The 27,723-nt window shown below is 41.0% G+C and overlaps 1 protein-coding gene across 1 annotated transcript; it reads left to right on the top strand.

Moving 5' to 3' along the window:
- Positions 1-52: 52 nt before the first annotated feature.
- On the top strand, positions 53-2,932 carry LOC143555136 (protein ABSCISIC ACID-INSENSITIVE 5-like). Its single transcript, XM_077044756.1, has 5 exons — positions 53-522; positions 1,128-2,276; positions 2,352-2,423; positions 2,519-2,548; positions 2,644-2,932. The coding sequence occupies exons 2-5, from the start codon at positions 1,140-1,142 to the stop codon at positions 2,737-2,739; spliced, it is 1,335 nt and encodes a 444-aa protein (XP_076900871.1). The 5' UTR covers positions 53-522; positions 1,128-1,139; the 3' UTR covers positions 2,740-2,932.
- The last annotated feature ends 24,791 nt before the right edge of the window (positions 2,933-27,723 follow it).

Here is a 27,723-nt window from a genome sequence, read left to right as displayed (position 1 = left end):
CAAAGACGTCGTAGCTTAAAAGCCGTCGACATATGCTGTCTGACATACGAAGGAGACGTGGAAGACAACAAAGGACACCACAAAATACGAGGCTCCTACAATACAGACACCTGTCCAAGACGTGTCAACCAAAAACAACCTTCCCATTCCCAAAATACCCCTCTCCCGATCATATTCCTTCTTCCCCAATGCATGAAATTTAGAGTCCCCGTTTTAACCATGGTGGCACCAATATTTGTTTGACCATTTTACCCCTCCCTCCTGGGCCCCACCTCAACATCCCTTACCTTCAACTGCACCTTCTGTCTGCAACCTCAATTCACCCTAGTCCCACACTTCATTTCTCTCTCTCTATATACATATACATATTGCTAGCTATATATTAAAACTGTGGCTTTTAATTTAAACCAGCAGCTGGTTAATAGTGGTTTTGAGTATTTTGTCTATAATTGTGATATTTTAGCAGGTTTTCTCAATATTCTGAAATTAGATCTACTGGTTAATTGGTTGCCACCATTAAAGGTATATTAATGCATGCACTTGAATCTTTATTAATTATGGATCTTGAATTAATCTTTAATTGGTAAGTTTATTGATGTTTCAAGATCTTGATTATATGTTGTATATTGGTATTTTGCAAAAAGTAGAAAGGTTTTGAGATAATCATACATCCGTGTAATATTGATTGGGGAGTGGTATTAACCTTAACATTTTACACGTGTCAAGTTTATGAAGTATACATAAAACATTGGTAATTTGTTATAAATGGTTAGATGACTTAGATCCAGTATTTATAATCTTGAATTAGCCAATCTTTATGGGAAATTTTAGTACTGATTTATAGTGCATGTTGATGAAACGAAATCTGGATAGTGTCTTGTTGTCGGTTAGGACCGTATCTAGCGTTACCAATCCGTTGTCAAGTCTAGATCTACAAAGAAAGTATGGTTACCTTGTTATATGTATATACATGTTACCCTTATAAATAAATTTTCTTTGAATTGAAATTAATATTTTCTTGGTTTTATGGTAACTTTATGAGGTTAAAATTGATATTGTTTATAGTTAATTTCTAACTGGTTATCATTTATCATATATTTGTTGTTCTAATTTGGTGAGGCTGGCAGAAAAATAAACGAATGGTGGACACGGAAATCATGTCGCCCGGGGAAGTCGAGTCGCCATTGCAATCGGACCAACATCAAGCTAGGAATAATGTCCATAATACTCTTGTACCCCAACAACTCGGTCGGCAGTCTTCAATCTATTCCCTTACTTTAGATGAATTTCAACATACTCTAAACGAGAGCGGAAAGAATTTCGGTTCAATGAATATGGACGAGTTTCTAAATAGCATTTGGACCGCGGAGGAAAACCAGGCCCACACCCAAGTCCACCCTCCCGCCGCCACCATGGCCGCGGTTTCTGCTGTCACGGCTGCCAACGGTGCTAGTAGTAGTGCACAGTTCTTGATGGGAATCAACTCGAGCTCAGCCGAACCGAATATGATTGCTAGGCAATTAAGTTTGTCTCGACAAGGGTCGTTGACTCTCCCCGGGCCGTTATCTCGAAAAACAGTTGATGAGGTTTGGTCAGAAATTCAAAAGACCCGACAAGGTCATCAACCACTGAGTAATGGTAATGGCAATAATGGTAATAACTCGTGTGATGAACAAGTTGCCGGTTCTGCCGAACGCCAACCGACTTATGGAGAAATGACACTCGAGGATTTCTTAGTTAAGGCTGGGGTAGTTCGGGAACAAAATCATCCCAATGCCCCACCCGTTCAATCGCAAGTGCCGGCTTTGTTCGGGTTATACCCAACAAACGGGAACAATCGTGTTATTGGGCCTCCACCGGGCTCGTCCCACATGGTAAGGCCCATGATAGGCCTAAGCACAGGGGGCGGTGCAAATGTTATCCCACCGTACTCGCCTCTTATCCGCGAGACACCAGGTTATCCTGGAGGAAAACGAGCAGGAAACTATCAACCGCAGCCGCCCCCATGTTATGGTGGCATGGGAGGAAATGGAGGCGGTGTTGCTGGCGGTTTTGGACAAGGGCTCGGGATTGGATCACCAGCGAGTCCAGTATCTTCTGATGGAATTGCCACTAGTCAACTTGATAGCGGGAATCAGTATGGGTTGGAAATGGGCGGTGTTAGAGGCGGCCGGAAGAGGATTATTGATGGTCCGGTGGAGAAAGTTGTGGAGAGGCGGCAACGAAGGATGATAAAGAACCGAGAGTCAGCTGCGAGATCCCGAGCTAGGAAACAGGTAAATATTAAATCACTTTGATCATTCTCAAATTTTCAAGTAGACGATAATTTTTTAATATGTTTTATTTCGCAGGCTTACACGGTCGAACTGGAGGCGGAGTTGAATATGCTAAAAGAGGAAAATGCTCAACTCAAACAAGCTCTGGTAAGGACCGATTTCTTTCGGACTTTGAAAGTTTTTAGGTTTGTTGAACGATCGGGATCGAATACTAAGTTTCAGTTTTTGTGGTGGTTTTTTAGGCGGAAATAGAGAGACAAAGAAAACAACAGGTGTGTGAATGAATCTTTAAACTCTTTAATATCCTTTAAAGAAGTTGATAGGTAGTTATATTAATTTGTTCCGAAACATGGGATCTGGAATGCAGTTTTCGGACGAAATAAGGATGAATGGTGCGGGGAAAGCACAAAAGACGAGAGACAAGTCGAGGATGTTAAGGAGGTGCTCAAGTTGTCCAAACTGATGGAATGGGCATGAGCATGAGCATATCTAGTTTCGGTGTTTTGTATTTCTTGCAAACTAGAGTTGATCAAATAAATATATTATATATTATAATTATATGATATATATCTATAGGTGGTTTGGTTCTTTATTATGTTAAGAGTCTTCAAATGTGTGAATTATTTGGATTTCATTTTTGGGATGACTGACACTGCATGCATTTTCCAACATTCGAGTTAAAACACTACTCCCACTATCATTCAACTTAGTTGAAAAAATGCATGAGGCAGTCACACATTTAGGTGGACAGGTGAACGTTAATTAACGCGAATTTGCATGCAAAGAACTGGTAAGCTATTGATCATAACGTCTTAGAAGTTGATGGGGGCATTAGTATGTAATTGTTTCAAATTAGTATATGTTAACTATATGATGTTATATGACAGTATATCTATATCTATAGGTGGTTTTGTTCTTTGTTGTATTATATATCCCGTAGAAGTCTTGGCTGGTGGTAGTCTCCAAACATGTGAGTTATATGAATTTACTTTTTGGGATGTTAGTTAACATTTTCCAACATTCGAGATAAAAGACCGCTCCCATAATCATTCAATTTCTATTTATATTTTGTTTATTTTTGGTAAATCTGCAATCACCAAGACAAACTTTTATTAAAACTAAAAAGAAAAAAACAAACAAAGAGCAGCATTAGACATTTAAACATGGTATATCTTTAGGAAACAAAGACCCTCAAAACAAAAGGGAACTAAACCTAGCAAAGCCCAACTTACAAAGCCTAGTATACAACCAATCAAAGCCTAAGCAAACAGAAGGGAACAACGCCCAACAAGCCCAACAAGTAAAGTCTACCAACCAAAGCTTAAACCAACCAAACTCTACACACAAAACAAACAGCAAAAGAAATTAAATATTGATTTAATTAGTCATTACTCATTAGGAGTAGAAGTGCACAAATCGGATTTTTCAAATACCCGGTTTCGGGTATGGAACCGGGTTCGGGAATGACCGGGTGTTGAAAATCGGGTATTGTCAATACCCGGGTTCTAGTTCAGGTTCATGTATTCTCTAAAACCTTACCCTATGCATCAGGTTCAGTCGGGTATAGAACCGGGTATTCTAAAACCGGTATTTGAATACCCTATTTTCGGGTATTGAAAAAAACCTATTTTCGGGGTTTTTTTCAAGTATTTTTCGAGTATAAATTGAATTTTTTAATGGTTGCACGTTTTAGAGGTACTTTTCAAGTATTTTTTTTGGGTAATTTAAGGTATAGATCGGGTATTTCAAAAACCGGGTTTCGGGTATGGAACCGGTTTCGGTTTTGGGTATTACAGGGTACAAAACGGGTCCGGTTTCAAGTACAAATTTTGGTACTGAAATGTATACCATATCCATATCCTACGGGTAAGATCAGGTACGAGTTTGGAGAACCAGGTTTTTTTTCTGGGTCCGGTTCAGGGTTTAGGTTTTTTTTTTGCACCTATAATTAGGAGAGTATTCATCGTATCAAAGGAATTGTGGGCTGAACAAATAAGAGGAATCCATCAATGCATGTGAATGTGAATTGGGCTTAACGGCTTAACAACGCAATATGCAAACAAAAGGCAATTTAGTTGGGGTCAAGTTATTCTACAAAGTGGAATAAAAATGAGAAGGATGAGAAGCCATAATTAGTTGACATGTGTCATATAGAGACCAAAGAAAAAAGGGTATAAAAATAATATTACATATTTTCACTCTCCACATGCAAATCACATGCTAATTATCCCATTATTTTTAAACGTCAATAACTTTTTCATATGATATTTTTTTAAAAAATAAAATTCACCATAATAATAAGCGTTTTTTTACCTTTAATATGAGTATAATTTTGTTATATAGAAATAAAAATTAATTTACGTCATTGTGTCTTTTTGCTTACCATTGTTTCTTTTTTCGTCATCGTGTCTTTCTGTTTGTTATTGTGTTTTTTCGCCATTGTGTCTTCCATCTGATCATTGTGTTTTTTTTAAATACTAATAACACCGTTGTGCAATAGTATATATATATATATATATATATATATATATATATATATATATATATATATATTTTTAAACGTCAATAACTTTTTCATATGATATTTTTTTAAAAAATAAAATTCACCATAATAATAAGCGTTTTTTTACCTTTAATATGAGTATAATTTTGTTATATAGAAATAAAAAATAATTTACGTCATTGTGTCTTTTTGCTTACCATTGTTTCTTTTTTCGTCATTGTGTCTTTCTGTTTGTTATTGTGTTTTTTCGCCATTGTGTCTTTCATCTGATCATTGTGTTTTTTTTAAATACTAATAACACCGTTGTGCAATAGTATATATATATATATATATATATATAATGAAAAATACTAACAAATTATCTAATACATAAAACACAATGATGAATGCATATTACACAATAACCTGAAACGTAAAACACAATAACTAATACATATAGCAACATAATGGCCTGAAACGTAAGACACAATGGTAAATGCATATAACACAATGGCCTGAAACGTAAGACACAATGGTAAATGCATATAACACAATGGCCTGAAACGTAAGACACAATGGTAAATACGTATAACACAATGGCCTGAAACGTAAGACACAATGGTAAATACGTATAACACAATGGCCTGAAACGTAAGACACAATGGTAAACGCACATAACACAATGGCCTAAAACGTAAGACACAATGGTAAACGCACATAACACAATGGCCTAAAACGTAAGACACAATGGTAAACGCACATAACACAATGGCCTGAAACGTAAGACACAATGGTAAACGCATATAACACAATGGCCTGAAACGTAAGACACAATGGTAAATACGTATAACACAATGGCCTGAAACGTAAGACACAATGGTAAATGCGTATAACAGAATGGCCTGCAACGTAAGACACAATGGAATCTATATATTACACAATGACTTGAACGTAATACACAAACAACATAATACTATTTTTCTCAAATTAAGTGAATATTGATCACAATGACTAAAACACAAAGATGAGTATAAAGACAAATGTTGAGCACAAAGACACAATGACGCACGAAATACACAATGACGTAATCTTTGTGTTAATTTTTATCTTTCATACGAGTATCAATTGAAAAACACAATGACCGAAATATATAACACAATGCATAGAAAAACCCAATTAAAAACACAATGAACAACCAAATAACACAATATAAAAAAACCCACCAACATTTTTTTTATTTTTATATAACAATATGATATTCATATTAAAGATAAAAAACGCTTGTTATTATGGTAAAAAAATTTTCTAAAAAAAATGTCGTATGAAAAAGTTATAGACGTTTTAAAATGATGGAGGAATTGACATGTGCCTTGCATGTGAAGAGAGAATGTCTTCATAAGTGGGTTATTACCTTCATGCCCTTTTCATCTATTTTTATTTAATTTTTAGTCTTGAATTAATCTCCACCATCCAAATCTAATATCAATGGATTAGATTACTTCTTATCCTTCTCATTTTTGTTATCCTTTGTATTTTAACTTTACCCTTTAGTTGTGCTGTAAAAAGGAGACTTAACATTTAATTTATAAGCTGCAATTTTATGGGGATGTTAAAATGTAAAAGGAAATAAAAATGATAAGTGTGACAAGAGTTTATGTTCATACAAAAAATCTTTAAAAAAACTCAAAAATAATAATAAAAAAATCATAACTCAAAACATAAATGAAAAACGAAAAATTTTAAAAACAAAAATGTTTCCCCGCCATTCCTGTGCAAAAAAAAACAACGAAAAGATACAATGGCAAAAATGAACATATAACACAATGATAAATAAAAAAAGACACAGTAGGTCGTAAAATATAGTAACAAAATATAATACAATATCAAGACAGAAAGACACAATCAATAACGAAAATAAATAAAAAACACAATGATCTTTTTTCCTCAACATTGTTTTTTTTGTGTGTGTGAATGAGAAAGACGATGAAAACATTTTTTTGTTTTTTCATTTTTTATTAAATTTTGAGTTATATGTTTTTTTAATTAATTTTTCAATATTTTTAAGGGGTTTTTTTATGGATACAAATCATTCTTTCATCTCTTTTTTGTCCTCCTTCATAGAATAACATGACCCCGATTTTATTGGGATGGCGATTATGACCCAAATTTGTCTAATTAATGCTTAGTTAATGAAATACCTAATTTTGATGATTGTTTGTCGAATATTGGATTTTTCTCGGTTTATATTGATTATTGATGGATTAATGTTAGAGAAAATAATATTTTTACAATTGATCTGATGTGTATGAGCATTTAGGTCTGAATTGATATTTATCATTGTTCGTGTATGTCTTGATGAATGTTTTCAGTTATAAATGCATGTTTAGGTCACTTAGTGTGTGTTATAATTAGGAAAATAGGGGGAAAAACAAGCCAAGCCTGATAGTAACATAGGGCATTTTACCTTTTAGTCCTTCTGATATGTAAAATATGGTTGTGTAGGTAGAAGATTCTTACCAACCAAATAAAATGTAGAGTTGTATAAGAGGGGTCATTGGTATTACTTATGCACCGACTAATCCTGTACTGTCATCTAATTTCTACCTAAAATACCCACAAATTACAAAATTACTGACAACACCTACCCACAATTACCCTTATTTTTGTGTTTTTAATTTGGTTGTTACAATATAAAATGAAAATGGTGTGGGTTTATCTGACAAAGGTTTACCACACAGGTTTGAAGCCGTGCATGAGTACACAGATGGCACACATGAGTTCGAAGCTTGCTATGAATGCCCCGTCCTCCCTTATTTTCTTTGTGTGCATGAACCGAAAAAGTCTTCTATTTTACACTTGTTACATGTAAAATCTTTCTATTTAGTTTTAAGTTAATGATAAAGTATGTAATAATATTAGTCAATGTTAGATCAAGCTATATGTTATGGATCAATCTTTTATCGTTCTGGATTATTCGTTTTATCAGCGCCACCTTAGTTATTTTTTCCATCATTCAACCCCACCGTTCAACATATGTTATACATCATTCTTCATTATTCTCTACAGTTCTATTTATTTATATTATCTAATAACAAAAAGAAATGAAAAAGAAAAAGGAAAAAAGAAAAGAAAGGCTTGATTGGGTACTGAGCCGTGTGATTCGGGTTATTGGAAACTCATCACTAATGGTGTAGTGGTAGGAGGCGTGGTATTTCTATGGTAATACTGGTGTCACCTTAGCACCATCAGTGATACTCAATTAAACATACCCCATACATCCCGGTCTGAGTGATAATGATTTTGATTTATTCTCCTACATTGATGAAGATAAAAAGAAGTGGTAGGGAGCAGAGGGTTGCTAAGATTTTTTCATAAATTTTGAGGACAAGCATCTCCACAAGGTAGTTGGAAAGACCATCTTACGTAATATCTCCCACTTGACATTCCATTTTAATATGGTCATACTTATTAAATTTATTTTATATTATCTACCTATTCTAATAAAATAAAATAACTGTGTCACATGTCAGTTTATGGTTAAACCTCATAACATTTTTCCCTCTAAAACCAAGATCTTAATTGATCCTAATGTATGTCATATTTACTTTCCTTTTACATTATGTTTATATTATATATATATATACATTTGTCATATAAATTTATAAATTATAAATATATGTTTTAAATCTATCAATTTATTTTTTAAGTTAATTTAGTAAACTATATATTTTTTTCGGTTATTTGGTAAATATATACCAATCACTTTCATATGTAACAAATTTATCATATTTAATTTCTTGATTTTTTATGTAGGATTGTTTCGGGTTTTGTGAAACTTTAATTTGATTTATACAGTCAAAAGTTGGTAAATAAATTGTTTGATACAAGTTAAATACGTTTGTGTCAAAATTTGTTACGGGTCAAATTGAGAAATCTGAGTATTTTTTAAAGTTTGAGAATACAAATAGATTTCTCGTCAGATTTGTTACAGGTTCAAAGTGTTGACTTTAAAACGTCAAAACGGGTGAAAGTTAGAATTTTAAACATTATTCGGGTTTCAAATTTACTTTTATTGACATTTTTGGAAATAATCAAAAGATTCGGGATTTGACAAATTGACTATTTTTTCCATGTAATTTTATAATTTGTTTAATCACGTGTATTACACGGGCTCTAAATCTAGTTTGATATAATATACCATTATGATATATGGAGTATTTAGTTATCTTATATGACTTTGGTCTCCGGTACCTAAAGCCTAAAGGATGAAAATGATCGAATAGATCAATGACTCGTTAATGATTCAAGTTAGTCGTTTGAAATAATATATATATATATATATATATATATATATATATATATATATATATATATCGTCAGTTCTATTTTCACACACCATCTATTATAATTCATCCGTATTTTACCAAAACCCTTCTTAATGTAATATTAAGGTACATTTGTTTAAAGGAATTCAGTAAAAAATTATTAGAATAGAAATCTGAATTCTTTTTTTAATATATTTGTTTTGCAGAATTTGTTGGTGGAATTTTAATTTCTTTGTTAGTAACACGGAGCCATCCACTAGAATTTCGTCCATGCCACAGACAATGCAACTTGGTGGAAAAATTATGGATATTTATATGAGTAAATATGTTGGATAAGTTTTTATTTGTATATATAACCGTGATTTAAAATGTTGAGATGACCTGACTGTGATATTAATAAAATTTATGTTCGCGTCGCTCCAGGTTACCAATACCATCATTGCTATATAAGATTTCTCATTTGCTAAATGTTAAAGTTAAAAAGTCGTTTTGAAAGAATGGTTGAGTCAAGAACCATACACGAATCCATCATTATCACTTTTGGTTAATGATATTAAAAGTTGAATGCGTCTTTCAGTTGATTCTTTGCTTTATTGCATCTTATTTGGTCGATAACACATAGGTGATATTTTCATAAGTTATTATTCATCCGTGTAAGAATAATAAAATCATCATATTTATAAATAAATGCGTATAATTAATTTCATAAGTTATTATTCATAAATGTGTAAGAATAATAAAATCATCATATTTTCATAAGTTATTATTCATCCGTGTAAGGTTGTTCATGAACCGAATCATATCAGTAAAAATCTGGGCATGGAAGTAAACGTACAAGCCAACTTTGAATAACATAAAAATAAAAAGTATGTAAATTCATAGAAAATAATAATGTAAATATAGGAAACAAATGAGGTCTGAAGTTTCAACAAAATTTTATATAGGCCGGTTTTTGCATGTGAAAATTTAATTTTTATTTGTTACTACACATTTACTTTTGTAGGTTCATAATGTTACACACTATTAAAGTTGTGAATTGAATACGTCGAAAAATATATGTGATAAAATAATATGTTGTAGTGGAAAATAATTTTGTTGGTCATTAGTTGCATGAAATATATATGAGGACGTAGGACGGTAGGAGGTTCAAAATCATAGTTCAGGAATAACTGTTGAAAGAACGATTCCATTTTTTGAATACGGGGATTTTACATCTTTAAAAATCTCAAATTTCATTGATGAGATAATTAATTTTACTTTTTAGATTATTATTCATTTAATATATTTTAAATACAATATGTAAGTTAAAATTTTATCATAAATAAATTAAATCGAATAAAGTTCGGTTTGTAATAATCGTATCAAAATAATGATTAAAATAAACTTATCATGTATTAGAATTTAGACCATATTTTTTATTAAAGATTCGAGATTCCATCAATAGCTTCGCTATAAGACTATCTGATGTCATTTGTGAAAAGGGGATGTGCAGCAAAGTCATGTTAGACGACATGGCGTGAGGTGAGGGTCGCGAGGGGCAAGGTGTTTGAGGTTTTTACGTGTGCAGAGGCTCATAATGTTTAAATGTAGTTTTTTTACAAACTAATTATTTAGCTTCATCTCAAGTTTATTATTTATTATTCAACCCATTACATTTCATACTTTTCATATCTTAGTAAAAGATGAAACATTCCCTACTTACGTGGCATCTACAACATATCATTTTTATCGTTTATTCCACTACAACACATCGCCTAAAAGAGATTACATGGGATAGTTTGTTTATTACTATATATATTAATTTACAACTTTTGGTTGCATCATGGGTTATACACCATGTAATAAAAGTTGTATCTTATTCATAGGTTAAGAAGCCAAGTGTTTTCCATTACTTACATATGCATAGTTTCACATGTGTTAAAATTTGTCATAATTTCACATATTATTACTTTACTATATATATACATATTAAATTGTAATTTTTGGTTGGTGGATCATTGAGCGATGATGAGTGTGTGTCTGAACGCTAAACTAAGTAGTGTTTGGCCGCGATAATGGTTTTGTAGAGGATAAGAGAACGAAGCAACGATGGTTACATGGTGGTGCTATGGTGGTGATGGTTAGGTGACGGTGTCATACTGATTTGGTGGTGAAAATGACTTGACGAACACGTATACTAAAATCATCATCCCGCCGCAACGCGGCAAGGTTTTAAAACTAGTTTTATATTAAAGTTGTGAAAATATATAACTTAATGCGTGAGAAAAAATGAGTCACATCCGAAGGGTGTTTCATAACATCACATCAACGAGTAAATTGGACCATCACTTAAAATATGAGAATGACATTAGTATACAATAATTTATTTAAGTTGATAACGATATACGTTATCAAATATGATGAGAGACAAAATTATATAGTTATTACTTGAGTGAGTTATCGAACGATAACTAATTATTTTACATTACATATGCGACACTTCTGAGCATCGATTTCAATTTCACGCGGTGGTAATCTCATAATTAAACCTAAACCTAATTCGTTGGCACGATCTAATACATCGATTGAATTCTTCTTTCGATTTCAATTTCACACGATGACAGATTCATAATCAAACCTGAATCTATAAACTTCAATATCAAATTAATTGATATGAGATTCACGATTCTCTATAAATCGTTTAAGACTGCAAATAATTAATTCAGAGTCTTAGTCAAATTTATTTCATTGACACATTCTCTATACGAGATTCATGATTTCAAAAAAAAAAAACAATAAATGTGCAAGTTTTGAAAACAGAAAATAAAGTGTCAAAAACGCTCAGAACAAAATTGTTGACCTAAACGAATCAAAGTTACACTCACAACAAAATAAACAACGTACAAAAACACTCGGAACAAAAATGAAAAGCGCTTAGAACAAAATTTCGCGACCTAAACGAATTATAATGACACTCATAACAAAATACACAGTGTAAACAGTGCTCAGAACAAAATTGTTGACCTAAACAAATTAAAATTACACTTAGAACAAAATACACATGAACAAAAAAAATGCTTAAGACAAAAATGAAAAACGCTCAGAACAAAACTGCTGACCTAAACGAATAAAAATAACTCTATAGAACAAAATTGAAACAAATTAACGTTCAAATCAATTACGCTATGTTACTCTCACTTCATGTTCAGTTCAATAGCCTTTCCTCGTCTCATCATTTATCAGTTAATTGATTCACGATTTCACAAACCAATACGTTCGATTTTGAATTTCAGTTTGATTTTGGTCGACAATTTTGAAGTGTTTCGTTCTCAATATCAAATATGAAATTAAACTTTGTGTTACATGAAATTGAATACTGAATTCATTTCATATCACTCGTAATTATCAATGAATCATAAATAGATTTTCAGTTTCATCAATTAGTACGAAAATGAAACTGAATCAATTAATTTACAACTTTGCTACAATATGTGTTTTTTAAAATCAACGGTGATTGTAAGTCACACACATATTGTACGATAAACACATTATTGTTTTGAATCTTTTATATAGTTATTAACATCGAGAATCTTTTATACAAAATACATAGATTCCTAAATAAATGATCTATTTATGAACAATATATATATATACGTGCAACACTTTTTTTAACTACCAACGAATAAAGCCGGGCTACCCAGGGTAACCCTACGGTAAAAGGCGATCCCCATACGCTATTGATCTCAGACAACATTGGTTATCCCAAGCCCACAATTTCCTGTTTTATGAAAAACCCGTCATTCAAAAGACCACTCCGAAAGTCTCAATAATACCCTTCGCCTTTATATGTCTCCTTTGTTCCCATCGACCAAAAGCAAAATTCATAAGATTCCTAACTTTTCGCAAATCAAAACCGACCTCACAATATCCCAAAGACAACCCCACAAATTCAAGGTATGTTTATTTTGTAAAAGAAGAATATTTAGTGTGGTGTTAATTTTAGTCAAACATAATTTGTTTTTTTATCGGTTTTATGACATTTTTCTTCAAATACATTAACATAATTTGTTTTATTTCGCTTAAACAAACAAATATTTGAAGAGGGGTTTAATATTGATGGCGACAAGAGAAGGGTTTGTTTGAAGTTGAAGGATCGTCGATAATTGGTGGACTATACTTGAGGTGCTTCTATGATATTTTTTTTCATTTTTATTGTATGATGACAATAATATTTAACTATGTAAAAAATTGATAACGACAATAATGATGACAAAAATCTTAATAACAATAATTATGAAAAAAAAACAAGGGGCAAGCATTATAGTATGAAAATTTAGATAGATGAATAAATATTAAAATTGATTTATCAAAATATTAAAAAACAAATACATGTTAGAATTTTATAATTCAAACTATAAATAGGTGGCTGATGATAATTCATCATAACAATTTAATCAATAATAATTCTAACTTTTACTCTCGTTCTCAAGATCAATAACACTTGTCTAATATTAGAAATTTACCACTCGAGTTCGCTCACATTAATGAATACAAGCAAAACAGAAAACCCATGCTTTTCTTATAAATAAAAGACAGAATTACAAATTTTGTCCTTTAAAATAAGACGAATTACGGTTCGTGTCCTTTTCTAAGTTTCCTTGCAGGCGGTGTACTTTAAACTTTTTTTTCCTACAAGTTATGTCCTTTACGCTAACTGGGTTAGAAAAACTCTGTTAAATCCCATCACGTGAGAAGCATGTGAGGGCATTTTTGTCTTTTCACCTGTACCTGCAACTTCTTCTTCTTCAAAATAGAAAAATACCAAAAAACTCGCTGGCCGGACTCGAACCCGCGACCTCAGGCCGGACCAGAGTGTAACACACACACACCAGCCAACTGCGCTGGTGTGTCAGTTGGTTTAACATCGTAAACGTTTTAATATATACCAAGCTGGTTGCAATATTGAGTGTAGTATTGGACACGGGCACTTACAGTAGCTGGATTGCCACCATCACATTCCATTCCATTAATAGCTCGAATAGTAGCTCCAAACCCTTGACCGATGATCGAGTGGACGTTGTTCATCCAAAACCACAGTGCGGTCCGAAAAGAGATCACAGGATCTGTGGCCACAGTTTCAGGATTGTTGAGCCCATCAAACCCGATGCTCCTTCCGGCTGGACCGTAGTTGTAATTCCATGACAATTGGATCGGGCCTCTCCCAAAGTAACCCTTGTCAGGGTTACATGGATATTGAGTATTATTTTCGTCGCAGTAATCCCTTGAGGCACCGTTTATTTCATTAATATAGCAAAAATCTGTCACATGCAAAACAAATAGTTAATTTATATATAGAACACACAACACAATCTATTTATTATTTTTGTTAGCGACTTTAATGTTGTAAATGGTTAATTACCAAAAATTAATTGTAACAAACTCAAGTAATAACATATTTTTATATGTTATAGATCTTTCATTAGTTAAGTGAAATAATTACATACAAACGTTTAAAGAGATCTCTACATCTATCTCACTAATACCTATAATCTATTAGTCATGGTATTGCAAGAATTCTATGTGAAAGTATTGTTAAGAAATATCTTGTGACGGTTAAAATACCCATATTGGGCAGGCATATATAAGTTTATAAAGTATACAAAAATGATTTCAAAAGTAGTAATATGGTTCAAATGTTGCCTTATTTAGATCATGTAACATAATTAATATAGAGGAATGAATCTTAATTCTTACGTCCAGTTTCATGTGTAACATGAGCAAAGAAAGCTGCAATCTCCCTCCTTGAATCATCTTCAGAACCAACCTGAAGAAACACTAACCTGACCCCGGACAGATTACTGGTAACCTGGGGGTTGGAGAGATGTTTCCCACGAGGGGTTAGACCCTTGGAAGATGGTTCTTCTGATAACCTGCAAAACAGACACCGTGAGCTCGTCACTGAGAAGGGGGGGGGGGTTCCTCCTTGTGACCACCCTCCGGCGTGAGAATCAGACTAGATTGCTCTTTAAATATAAAAGTATATTAAGAGATTGCTAGAGCAGATATCAGGTATAATATGATGATAATGTAGTAAGGTATGATAAGATGAGATGGTCATACCATTTGGGGTATTTATAGCCGAAGGTAGGTTTCCAAGGAGGTATGGCCGGCTGCTACAGTGTTCCTGTTCATCAACAGTAGCCTACGCACGTGCCCTGCTGGTAGTTGGTGGGTAGGTAGCGGCTGATAGTGACCAGGCCTGCTGTATACTATTCCTGTTCCACCAACTGACGGCTACGCACGTGGTATGGCAGTAGTTGGTGAGTAGGCAGCGGCTAATAGTGATACAGTACAGGAGCATGCTGCTCGCCATACTGTATCAGTGAGCTGTCGTATCTCTGATCAGATCTTTCGCCCATACCTCGTCAGGTACAGTAAAAGATCCTTCAGTATACGGACTGGCTTATTTGGGCGGGAGTATTCCCCCTCACGCCTCTGTGCGGGATTGCTCCCGGCTTGGCTCATTCCTTCAGGTGACACTGAATGATCGAGAGCTAAGTGCCTTGTGCGTGTAGCCATGCTGCGCGGGTGGCCTTCCCTAATGGCTTGTATCCGAGGCTGCGGGGACAGGCGGAGTCCTTCACCATTGGGAGGCATTTCCTGCGGGACCAGCTTGCGTACTGCGCGTAAGGACGTCACGTCTCTGAGCATGGTTGGTCCTGCGGATCCAGTTGGTCTCTGCGCAGACGTCCCTGTTTAAGGTGAGTCTTGCGGGTCCAACTGGGCTCTGCTGGGACCTACCTCTTCAAGTCCCCCCCAGTCCAATGTTCTTCTCATGAGTGTTTAATAAAGTGAGGTGAACTTTTGGACTTGAGCAAAGGGTTTTGAAAAGGGTTTTGTAAGGTTTTCCATGGGGATTCTTTCCGCGGAAGTCCTTGTCACTTGCAGAAATGCCCGAGTTTCCTGCTTGGTCTTTGGGTATGATGCGGGTAGGTCTGTAACCTCCTCGCAAGTCAGGAGCATTGAGTCCCAGTTGTATGTATTTTCCATGAGGTTTTGGTAGTTTTAAACATAGTGATCAATTATGTTAAGACCACCAATTCCATCTTGGAGCTTCAAACAACGTAGTTCTCGACGTTCCCGCTATGCGGGGATGTTATTTCCGTTTCCGCAAGCATTGCCCAGAAGATCCTTCTTGGTTTCAATTCCCAGCGGAGCGCTAGGTATGTGAAGGGTTTTGCCTTAACACTGCACCTGCGCTCGTCTTACGGTTACTTTACTTCCAAGGTATTCCTGGCGTCAATTCCCTGCGGGTGCTAGGTATGTGAAGGGTTTTGCCTTTACACTGTACCCGCACCCGTCTTATAGTTACTTGGTTGCCGAGGTACTTGGCTTCAATTCCCTGCGGGTGCTAGGTATGTGAAGGGTTTTGCCTTAACACTGTACCCGCATCCGTCTTACGGTTACTTGTTCACCAAGGTTTTCTTGGCTTCAATTCCCTGCGGGTGCTAGGTATGTGAAGGGTTTTGCCTTAACACTGTACCCGCAGCCGTCTTACGGTTACTTGTTTGCCAAGGGGTAAGGGGTATTTTCCCGCTTACTTTTTAATATTTTCGAATTTTGAATTTTGAAATTCGAAGAGTTGGTGAAAAGATAACAGTCCAAACCTCTGAAACGTCGTGCGACGGTTTCTTCTGACTGTGTCAGGACGTGCAGGAAGTTATGGTGACGTGACAGAACATGGTCATTCCAGTCGCTTTTTCAGGCGCGTGGGCGCGATTTTTCGGGCGCGTGGCCGCGAAATTACTGGCATACGTCCTTTCAACAGCTGTTGCCAGCTTGCTTTTTGCCACGTGTCATAGTTTCATTGCACATTCGATTTCTCTCTCCTCCGCATTAAATTCACCGCATTAATTGCGATTACTATATAAAGGGGGAGAGGGTTATTTGCAATTCACACTTTTAACTCTTCTCTTCATCTTTAAGGCGATTTCCGGCGAATACTCCTTTATTCAATCGAGCATTCTCTCGAAATCGTTCTTTTCTCTCTGTAAGATGTCTTCTCGTGATGCTGAAGCTATAGCCGATGACAGGGGTACTGCTGGCGAGTGCCAGTGTGCTCTGCCCGGCGATCAGTACCGGTATGTTGTCAGGAAGTTCATGCTCGATCATCTCGAGCCTGAGTTTCCTGAATCCCACCAGACCGTGTACGATGCCCCCAGAGGCAAGATCGGGGTTTATGCTGCATTTTTTGTCTATGGGAATCTTAGATTTCCATTGACTAAATTTGTTTACCGTGTCCTTGAGAGGCACGGTGTTCATTTGACCGAGCTGCACCCCATGGCGATCGCCAAGATTCGCCATTTTGAGTGGGTGTGCCGGATTTTGGGCATCGAGCCCCATGTGGACCGCCTGATGACCTTCTATACCTGGAGGTGCATCCAGGGGTGGTACACCCTGACGACCCGTATTAAGGGTCTGAAGATTTGCGACACCGAGCGCAGTCTTCGCGCGTGGAAGCAGGAATTCTTCTATATTTCTGCCCGCGCCATCCCTCTTGCCATGAAGTTTAAAAATGGCCAAGCGATACCGAGCCTTCACGCCCCCAATTACCAGGAGGCGGAATGGTTTTCGAAGATATCCCGGGTCCAATCTCCGGTTTACCGGTTTGCGGAATCCGGGATGGTTATGTTAGGGATGAGCCGGGTGTGGAAAGATGCGTCTCAGGTTCCCATCCTTCTCGAATACGGTTTGAACTCTATTCCCTATGGTATGTCTTGTCTTTCTTTTTGATACAAGTTTGTCTTCTAACTGTTTCTTTTTTTTCAGAGGGAAATAATTTGGAGTCGCTTCTGTTCCCGCGGGAAACCGACGGTCCCGCGCGGATGGGTACTCGTGCTCTGGACGAGGGCGAGTTGCCCATCCTGGAGCAAACGGCGGATCGTTTTGTGGAGGTCTATCCGCTGGGCCACGAGATCCTGAGCCACCGGCGGCCAGGTAAGGCGATATTCTTTCCTCAACCCCTTAATGCTGTACCCGCTGTTGGAATTCTTGACCTGTCTTCTTCTGAGGAATCCTCAGATGCTCCTCCACTGGTGCGGAAGAAGAAAGCTGCTGCCGGCGGGAAAGGGAAGGAGAAGGCCTTCACGGCTGGTCCGGTGGTTCTATCTGACTCGGAGTCAGATAGTGAAGAGGTGGCGGGGAACCCCGGTGGTGAGGAGACCACTGCTCCGGAGGCTACGACCGTTACCTCCGGAGAACCAACGAAGACGACGGTGACCGGTACCAAGAGGCCGGCTCCATCGGGTTCCTCCCCGCCCGTCCGTACGTTCAGGGTCAAGAAAACCCGTAAGTACAATCATAATGTCTTTGCAGATTTATTACTTCATAACTTTATCTAACACTTTCTTCTTTGTGCAGGCGTGGATGTTGACGCATTCCGGGGTGAAGCGCAGAGGAGTACCCTTCCGCCAATGACGGTAGGCTTGGTCAGCCTACCTGAGGCGTCGACCCAGGTGCCTGCGCCTGCTTCCGCTGGTTCAGTTGCTCCCTCTGAGCAGACTGTTCCAGCTGAGATGACGTCACCGCCGGCTGTGAGTGCGATTTTTACAGCATCCTTCACAGAGCCGGCGGTTACTGCTGCTGCCTACGAGGCGGCGACCGCGGCGGCGACCACAACGGCGACCTCGGCGGCTGCCACCATGCCCGCGCCACCGGCACCGATGGCCGGGCCATCAGGTACGCGCAGGGCTTCCCGCCGATCTTTGCCACCTTCCCGTCTGCCTGACCTGTTGGATGGATTTCCTTTAGGTTCAGGTGATGGGTTTGGCGGCTATCGGCCTGTCATTGACCCTACAGGTGCGTAGGGTTCCTTTCTTTTCTTATGTTTTTTATCATCTTTTCCTTACTGCCTTTGTTTCTTTTGCAGTGTCGGATTCCAATGAAGTGTATGTTCCACGATGGAACATACGCCGAGGAACAACCCTTCGCACACCTGTGGAGTGCGTGGACTGGGCTCGCCACGCTGCTCCTCCGGGTGCGTTGGGGGAAGCCATGGTTAGCTACCAGGAGGGTAGGCTAACTAATGAGCTTCGGGTTCTCCAGGCCCGGATGCAGCCGCGCGTCGAGCTGCTTTGTCGTGAAAACGACAAGTTGAAAGCAGCTCGCGCCAAGGACATATCTGAGGCGCGTGCTCTTCGGGAGGAGAACCAACAGCTGGCGGCAGCTGCCGCCGACAAAGAGAAGGCCTTCAAGGCCCTCGAGGTTGAAGTTCAGGCGCGACTCGAGGCCCGCTCCAAGGCTGCCCAAGCTGTGAATGAACAGCTTCGGCTGGCCAGGGAGACTGCGCGAAACGCAACCGAGAGGGCTGCCAAGGCTGAAGCCGTTGCTGAGCCTTTGCGTGTGGAGAATGAGGAGCTCAAGGCCAAATTAGAGGCTCTCCAACGCGCTCATGATGCCTTGGCAATGGAAGATGCCAAGAAACTCCAGGAAATCCTGGACCAGAGGGGGGTGCTTGACCACACCGAGCGGAAGCTTAAGGGCGTCGAAGAGGCTGCCGCAAAGGAAGTTTTACTTGCCAACCTTAACAAGAGCGAAGCCGAACGCGCCCATAACGAAGCTCAAGCTGCCCTCCAATGGCTTCTTCGAGAAGCGTTGCCTCAGGTATGTTTAGTTTTATCTTCACGCTTTTCTTTTGTAAGAAAAGGTTCTAATACTTGTGTTTTCTTTGTAGGTTGTGCGTCGGGTCTTTTCGGAGACCTCTTACGATGATGCTATGACCGCAGCCCTCAACGCTTCTCATGAGGATGGGGAAAAGGCCGGCTTCCTGCTTGGTCTAGGGTTTGTTGAGAAAGGCGTCCCGCCTTCCAACTTCCCTTTGTTCGATGTGGATACCGAAGCCATTTATGACCAAGCATTGAACCAATACGCCGCCTTCCCGCATCCAGTGGTGGAGAAGGTGGACGAAGTAGCTGCTGCTGATGATGGGTTAGCTGTCCTCAAAGCGTTCCTCGAACCACCCCGTTCTTCTGACGGAGCGGGTCCTAGTGGAAGCGGCCCTGAAGCTTGATCCTGAAGATCCCTTCCCATTGCTAAGATAGACTTGTATAGTTTTATTCTTTTAGGCGGGTAGTTACCCGGCCATTCTTGTAATATATTCTTGAAATATTAATCTTTTTGCGTATAAGATTGTTATTTCCTTCTTTGGGTTCCTTGCTTTATAAACTTATGACTTCCATACTTAGTTTAAATTAGCAATTTTCCAAGTGTTTAGAATAAGAACCTTTGAACGTGGTTGATAATGGGTTAAAGTTTCGCTTCCTCCTTCGTGATTGTGCGGGTAGAACCGTCACTTGCACTTGGTAGGATGGCTAAACTTTAGCCTTCATCTGACCTGCGTGTAGGTTTTCCTTTTCGAAATTTCTAAGGCATTAAGATAAGTTAACCTTTGAACGTGGTTGATAATAGGTGTGAAGTTTTGTTTCCTCTTTCGTGATTGTGCGGGTAGAACCGTCACTTGCACTTAGTAGGATGGCAAAACTTTACCCTTATCTGACCTGCGTGTAGGTTTTCCTCATCCTTTGAGGATAAGTTAACCTTTGAACGTGGTTGATAATAGGTGTGAAGTTTTGTTTCCTCTTTCGTGATTGTGCGGGTAGAACCGTCACTTGCACTTAGTAGGGTGGCAAAACTTTACCCTTATCTGACCTGCGTGTAGGTTTTCCTCATCCTTTGAGGATAAGTTAACCTTTGAACGTGGTTGATAATAGGTGTGAAGTTTTGTTTCCTCTTTCGTGATTGTGCGGGTAGAACCGTCACTTGCACTTAGTAGGATGGCAAAACTTTACCCTTATCTGACCTGCGTGTAGGTTTTCCTTATCCTTTTAAGAATTTTGTTTTTGACCATTCGACGCGCGGTTGTCGATAGGTTAGTGTTCAGTTTCCTTTCATGATTCATGCGGATAGACCGGCACTTTCATTTAATGGGAGAATTGAACTTTTCCTTCAACTGACCTGCGTGAAGGTTTGCCACGTTATTGGGTTCGTGCGGGTAGGACCGCCTTCCCACGCAACGACTTCACGTAATGTGAATGCCGTCACCAGTGTTGCATAGTTTAACCGTTCGACGCGCGGTTGCGTGAAGGTTTGTCACGTTTTTTGGGTTCGTGCGGGTAGGACCGCCTTCCCATGCAATGACCTCACGTAATTATGCGGTGAAAACCGGCATATTAGTGTTCAGAAAAGTATAAATGTAAAATCATCAGCTTCGATGTTCTTAAAAGAGAATCATTTCCATTAGAAGTGGCTCTTGGCCTTTTCTTTACAAATTGGAATTGATTTACATGCAAACTGTGTAAATGAGCTCCCTTCCATGTTGGGATGGGAGCGCCATCGAGCCGATACGCACCTGGTTCGGGATCTCGTTCTTTACGCAGCATGTAGTCTCAATGTTGAAGCTGGAATTTTTATTCGTTTTCCCCAGCTGGGGTTCTACACGCATCCGCCTGCTCAGCATTTATTGCGCCACGAGGTGCGCGAGCGTCCCATCTCTGACAAATGCTTCGACCATGTCTTTTACATCTATGCATTCTTCAGTGTTGTGGCCCTTTGTCTTGTGAAAGTTACAGTATTTGCTCCGATCAGCATCGTGACGATGTCGGATTATCGGAGGTTTTGGCCACGGGAGCTCTTCAGTGGCGAATATCTCAGTGACGCTTTTGGTGAGTGGCGTCCATCTGGAGTTTCGGTGCGGCTGTACATTATCCCTTCCGCCCAACCGATGTTGCAAGCCAGATGAGGTGTCAAAGTTTACCCTTGACTGCCAAATGCCTAGCTTTCGTTTTTTATTTAGTCGGGCTGTGAGGACGTTGTCCTCTCTCGTCCTCTGGGTGTAGAGGTTTGTGCTCTGTGGGAGATCTTTACCCAGTTGCTTCTCCGTTTCCGCATAGCGTTTTGCTGCTGTCATGATGCCATCCCATGTGGATGGCATGCCATCTTTACCCGTTAGGGTGCGGATGAGCTCTGGGTCATGTGCGCCCTGGATGAAGGCAGCGCGAACAAGATCTTCGCTGATATTGCCCAAACTTAGCTTCTTTGAGTTGAAGCGAGTGATGAAGTTTGGCAGAGATTCATCTTCCTCTCGTATGCATTTGAGGATTGTCCATTGCTCCTCGGTATACTTCCGTTGCTGGCTGAAGTGTTGGCTAAACTTCTGTTGGAAGTCTGCCCAGTCGTAGATGTGGTTGACCGGTAGACGATCAAACCAAGCTCTAGCAGCCCCAACAAGCGTCATTTGGAACATGTAGCACCACGTGGGTTCCGTCCAATTGCTGACGGTTGCCCCCGCTATGAACCTGTTCAAATGATCGTCTGGATCAGATAAACCGTCATATGTGCCTATGTTAGGCATTTGTTTGGCACTCTTTGGGGCGATTGCTTCCGCAATGTCCCTTGCAAACTTGGACATTCCTGCATTTGCAACGCTTGGTCTGAACGTTTTTGAGAAGTCTCGTGGACTTCCACCTGTGCTTTTTGGTTTGAAGGCTTGTCCAAAATGCCTTTTCGGTTGGGATTCCGTTTCCTTACGCTTCCCTTTTGCCCTATGGCGAGGGTTCGCGTCGGAGTCGGATTCCTCCGAGTCATCCTCCCAGTACTCGAATTCGTCGGCCTGTTGCACGGAACGCAAGCGTTCGTCCAACTCAGCCTGGAATTCCTTTTGTCGTGCCTCCGCCCATGCCTTAACTTCATCGAGAGTCTGGCGGGGGAGTCTTCGTTTCTCAAACTGGGTATCGGTGGATCCCAGTAGGCGGTCATTTACTGCACTTGCCCCAGATTTGGTAAGTGGGGTAGTGTTCGTAAAATTTACTTCACTTGCCCCGGCTTCGGTAGCCGGGGTAGTGTTCGTAAAAACTGTGTTGCCGGTATTCCCCCTAGTAGCTGGGGTTGTGGTTACCGGAATTTCTCTAACCATCTTTGTTGAAGTTTGAAAAAACTGGAGAAAATTGTAGTTCTAGCTTTATGCACGGATGGCGCCAATGAAGAAACACTAACCTGACCCCGGACAGATTACTGGTAACCTGGGGGTTGGAGAGATGTTTCCCACGAGGGGTTAGACCCTTGGAAGATGGTTCTTCTGATAACCTGCAAAACAGACACCGTGAGCTCGTCACTGAGAAGGGGGGGTTCCTCCTTGTGACCACCCTCCGGCGTGAGAATCAGACCAGATTGCTCTTTAAATATAAAAGTATATTAAGAGATTGCTAGAGCAGATATCAGGTATAATATGATGATAATGTAGTAAGGTATGATAAGATGAGATGGTCATACCATTTGGGGTATTTATAGCCGAAGGTAGGTTTCCAAGAAGGTATGGCCGGCTGCTACAGTGTTCCTGTTCATCAACAGTAGCCTACGCACGTGCCCTGCTGGTAGTTGGTGGGTAGGTAGCGGCTGATAGTGACCAGGCCTGCTGTATACTATTCCTGTTCCACCAACTGACGGCTACGCACGTGGTATGGCAGTAGTTGGTGAGTAGGCAGCGGCTAATAGTGATACAGTACAGGAGCATGCTGCTCGCCATACTGTATCAGTGAGCTGTCGTATCTCTGATCAGATCTTTCGCCCATACCTCGTCAGGTACAGTAAAAGATCCTTCAGTATACGGACTGGCTTATTTGGGCGGGAGTATTCCCCCTCACGCCTCTGTGCGGGATTGCTCCCGGCTTGGCTCATTCCTTCAGGTGACACTGAATGATCGAGAGCTAAGTGCCTTGTGCGTGTAGCCATGCTGCGCGGGTGGCCTTCCCTAATGGCTTGTATCCGAGGCTGCGGGGACAGGCGGAGTCCTTCACCATTGGGAGGCATTTCCTGCGGGACCAGCTTGCGTACTGCGCGTAAGGACGTCACGTCTCTGAGCATGGTTGGTCCTGCGGATCCAGTTGGTCTCTGCGCAGACGTCCCTGTTTAAGGTGAGTCTTGCGGGTCCAACTGGGCTCTGCTGGGACCTACCTCTTCAAGTCCCCCCAGTCCAATGTTCTTCTCATGAGTGTTTAATAAAGTGAGGTGAACTTTTGGACTTGAGCAAAGGGTTTTGAAAAGGGTTTTGTAAGGTTTTCCATGGGGATTCTTTCCGCGGAAGTCCTTGTCACTTGCAGAAATGCCCGAGTTTCCTGCTTGGTCTTTGGGTATGATGCGGGTAGGTCTGTAACCTCCTCGCAAGTCAGGAGCATTGAGTCCCAGTTGTATGTATTTTCCATGAGGTTTTGGTAGTTTTAAACATAGTGATCAATTATGTTAAGACCACCAATTCCATCTTGGAGCTTCAAACAACGTAGTTCTCGACGTTCCCGCTATGCGGGGATGTTATTTCCGTTTCCGCAAGCATTGCCCAGAAGATCCTTCTTGGTTTCAATTCCCAGCGGAGCGCTAGGTATGTGAAGGGTTTTGCCTTAACACTGCACCTGCGCTCGTCTTACGGTTACTTTACTTCCAAGGTATTCCTGGCGTCAATTCCCTGCGGGTGCTAGGTATGTGAAGGGTTTTGCCTTTACACTGTACCCGCACCCGTCTTATAGTTACTTGGTTGCCGAGGTACTTGGCTTCAATTCCCTGCGGGTGCTAGGTATGTGAAGGGTTTTGCCTTAACACTGTACCCGCATCCGTCTTACGGTTACTTGTTCACCAAGGTTTTCTTGGCTTCAATTCCCTGCGGGTGCTAGGTATGTGAAGGGTTTTGCCTTAACACTGTACCCGCAGCCGTCTTACGGTTACTTGTTTGCCAAGGGGTAAGGGGTATTTTCCCGCTTACTTTTTAATATTTTCGAATTTTGAATTTTGAAATTCGAAGAGTTGGTGAAAAGATAACAGTCCAAACCTCTGAAACGTCGTGCGACGGTTTCTTCTGACTGTGTCAGGACGTGCAGGAAGTTATGGTGACGTGACAGAACATGGTCATTCCAGTCGCTTTTTCAGGCGCGTGGGCGCGATTTTTCGGGCGCGTGGCCGCGAAATTACTGGCATACGTCCTTTCAACAGCTGTTGCCAGCTTGCTTTTTGCCACGTGTCATAGTTTCATTGCACATTCGATTTCTCTCTCCTCCGCATTAAATTCACCGCATTAATTGCGATTACTATATAAAGGGGGAGAGGGTTATTTGCAATTCACACTTTTAACTCTTCTCTTCATCTTTAAGGCGATTTCCGGCGAATACTCCTTTATTCAATCGAGCATTCTCTCGAAATCGTTCTTTTCTCTCTGTAAGATGTCTTCTCGTGATGCTGAAGCTATAGCCGATGACAGGGGTACTGCTGGCGAGTGCCAGTGTGCTCTGCCCGGCGATCAGTACCGGTATGTTGTCAGGAAGTTCATGCTCGATCATCTCGAGCCTGAGTTTCCTGAATCCCACCAGACCGTGTACGATGCCCCCAGAGGCAAGATCGGGGTTTATGCTGCATTTTTTGTCTATGGGAATCTTAGATTTCCATTGACTAAATTTGTTTACCGTGTCCTTGAGAGGCACGGTGTTCATTTGACCGAGCTGCACCCCATGGCGATCGCCAAGATTCGCCATTTTGAGTGGGTGTGCCGGATTTTGGGCATCGAGCCCCATGTGGACCGCCTGATGACCTTCTATACCTGGAGGTGCATCCAGGGGTGGTACACCCTGACGACCCGTATTAAGGGTCTGAAGATTTGCGACACCGAGCGCAGTCTTCGCGCGTGGAAGCAGGAATTCTTCTATATTTCTGCCCGCGCCATCCCTCTTGCCATGAAGTTTAAAAATGGCCAAGCGATACCGAGCCTTCACGCCCCCAATTACCAGGAGGCGGAATGGTTTTCGAAGATATCCCGGGTCCAATCTCCGGTTTACCGGTTTGCGGAATCCGGGATGGTTATGTTAGGGATGAGCCGGGTGTGGAAAGATGCGTCTCAGGTTCCCATCCTTCTCGAATACGGTTTGAACTCTATTCCCTATGGTATGTCTTGTCTTTCTTTTTGATACAAGTTTGTCTTCTAACTGTTTCTTTTCTTTCAGAGGGAAATAATTTGGAGTCGCTTCTGTTCCCGCGGGAAACCGACGGTCCCGCGCGGATGGGTACTCGTGCTCTGGACGAGGGCGAGTTGCCCATCCTGGAGCAAACGGCGGATCGTTTTGTGGAGGTCTATCCGCTGGGCCACGAGATCCTGAGCCACCGGCGGCCAGGTAAGGCGATATTCTTTCCTCAACCCCTTAATGCTGTACCCGCTGTTGGAATTCTTGACCTGTCTTCTTCTGAGGAATCCTCAGATGCTCCTCCACTGGTGCGGAAGAAGAAAGCTGCTGCCGGCGGGAAAGGGAAGGAGAAGGCCTTCACGGCTGGTCCGGTGGTTCTATCTGACTCGGAGTCAGATAGTGAAGAGGTGGCGGGGAACCCCGGTGGTGAGGAGACCACTGCTCCGGAGGCTACGACCGTTACCTCCGGAGAACCAACGAAGACGACGGTGACCGGTACCAAGAGGCCGGCTCCATCGGGTTCCTCCCCGCCCGTCCGTACGTTCAGGGTCAAGAAAACCCGTAAGTACAATCATAATGTCTTTGCAGATTTATTACTTCATAACTTTATCTAACACTTTCTTCTTTGTGCAGGCGTGGATGTTGACGCATTCCGGGGTGAAGCGCAGAGGAGTACCCTTCCGCCAATGACGGTAGGCTTGGTCAGCCTACCTGAGGCGTCGACCCAGGTGCCTGCGCCTGCTTCCGCTGGTTCAGTTGCTCCCTCTGAGCAGACTGTTCCAGCTGAGATGACGTCACCGCCGGCTGTGAGTGCGATTTTTACAGCATCCTTCACAGAGCCGGCGGTTACTGCTGCTGCCTACGAGGCGGCGACCGCGGCGGCGACCACAACGGCGACCTCGGCGGCTGCCACCATGCCCGCGCCACCGGCACCGATGGCCGGGCCATCAGGTACGCGCAGGGCTTCCCGCCGATCTTTGCCACCTTCCCGTCTGCCTGACCTGTTGGATGGATTTCCTTTAGGTTCAGGTGATGGGTTTGGCGGCTATCGGCCTGTCATTGACCCTACAGGTGCGTAGGGTTCCTTTCTTTTCTTATGTTTTTTATCATCTTTTCCTTACTGCCTTTGTTTCTTTTGCAGTGTCGGATTCCAATGAAGTGTATGTTCCACGATGGAACATACGCCGAGGAACAACCCTTCGCACACCTGTGGAGTGCGTGGACTGGGCTCGCCACGCTGCTCCTCCGGGTGCGTTGGGGGAAGCCATGGTTAGCTACCAGGAGGGTAGGCTAACTAATGAGCTTCGGGTTCTCCAGGCCCGGATGCAGCCGCGCGTCGAGCTGCTTTGTCGTGAAAACGACAAGTTGAAAGCAGCTCGCGCCAAGGACATATCTGAGGCGCGTGCTCTTCGGGAGGAGAACCAACAGCTGGCGGCAGCTGCCGCCGACAAGGAGAAGGCCTTCAAGGCCCTCGAGGTTGAAGTTCAGGCGCGACTCGAGGCCCGCTCCAAGGCTGCCCAAGCTGTGAATGAACAGCTTCGGCTGGCCAGGGAGACTGCGCGAAACGCAACCGAGAGGGCTGCCAAGGCTGAAGCCGTTGCTGAGCCTTTGCGTGTGGAGAATGAGGAGCTCAAGGCCAAATTAGAGGCTCTCCAACGCGCTCATGATGC

The sequence above is a fragment of the Bidens hawaiensis genome, unplaced genomic scaffold (assembly GCF_021521415.1).
Source record: "Bidens hawaiensis isolate Kalapana, Puna unplaced genomic scaffold, B.hawaiensis_p1.1 tig00001032_1, whole genome shotgun sequence".
Classification (NCBI taxonomy): domain Eukaryota; kingdom Viridiplantae; phylum Streptophyta; class Magnoliopsida; order Asterales; family Asteraceae; genus Bidens; species Bidens hawaiensis.
This window is presented reverse-complemented; position numbering and strand designations above follow the sequence as displayed.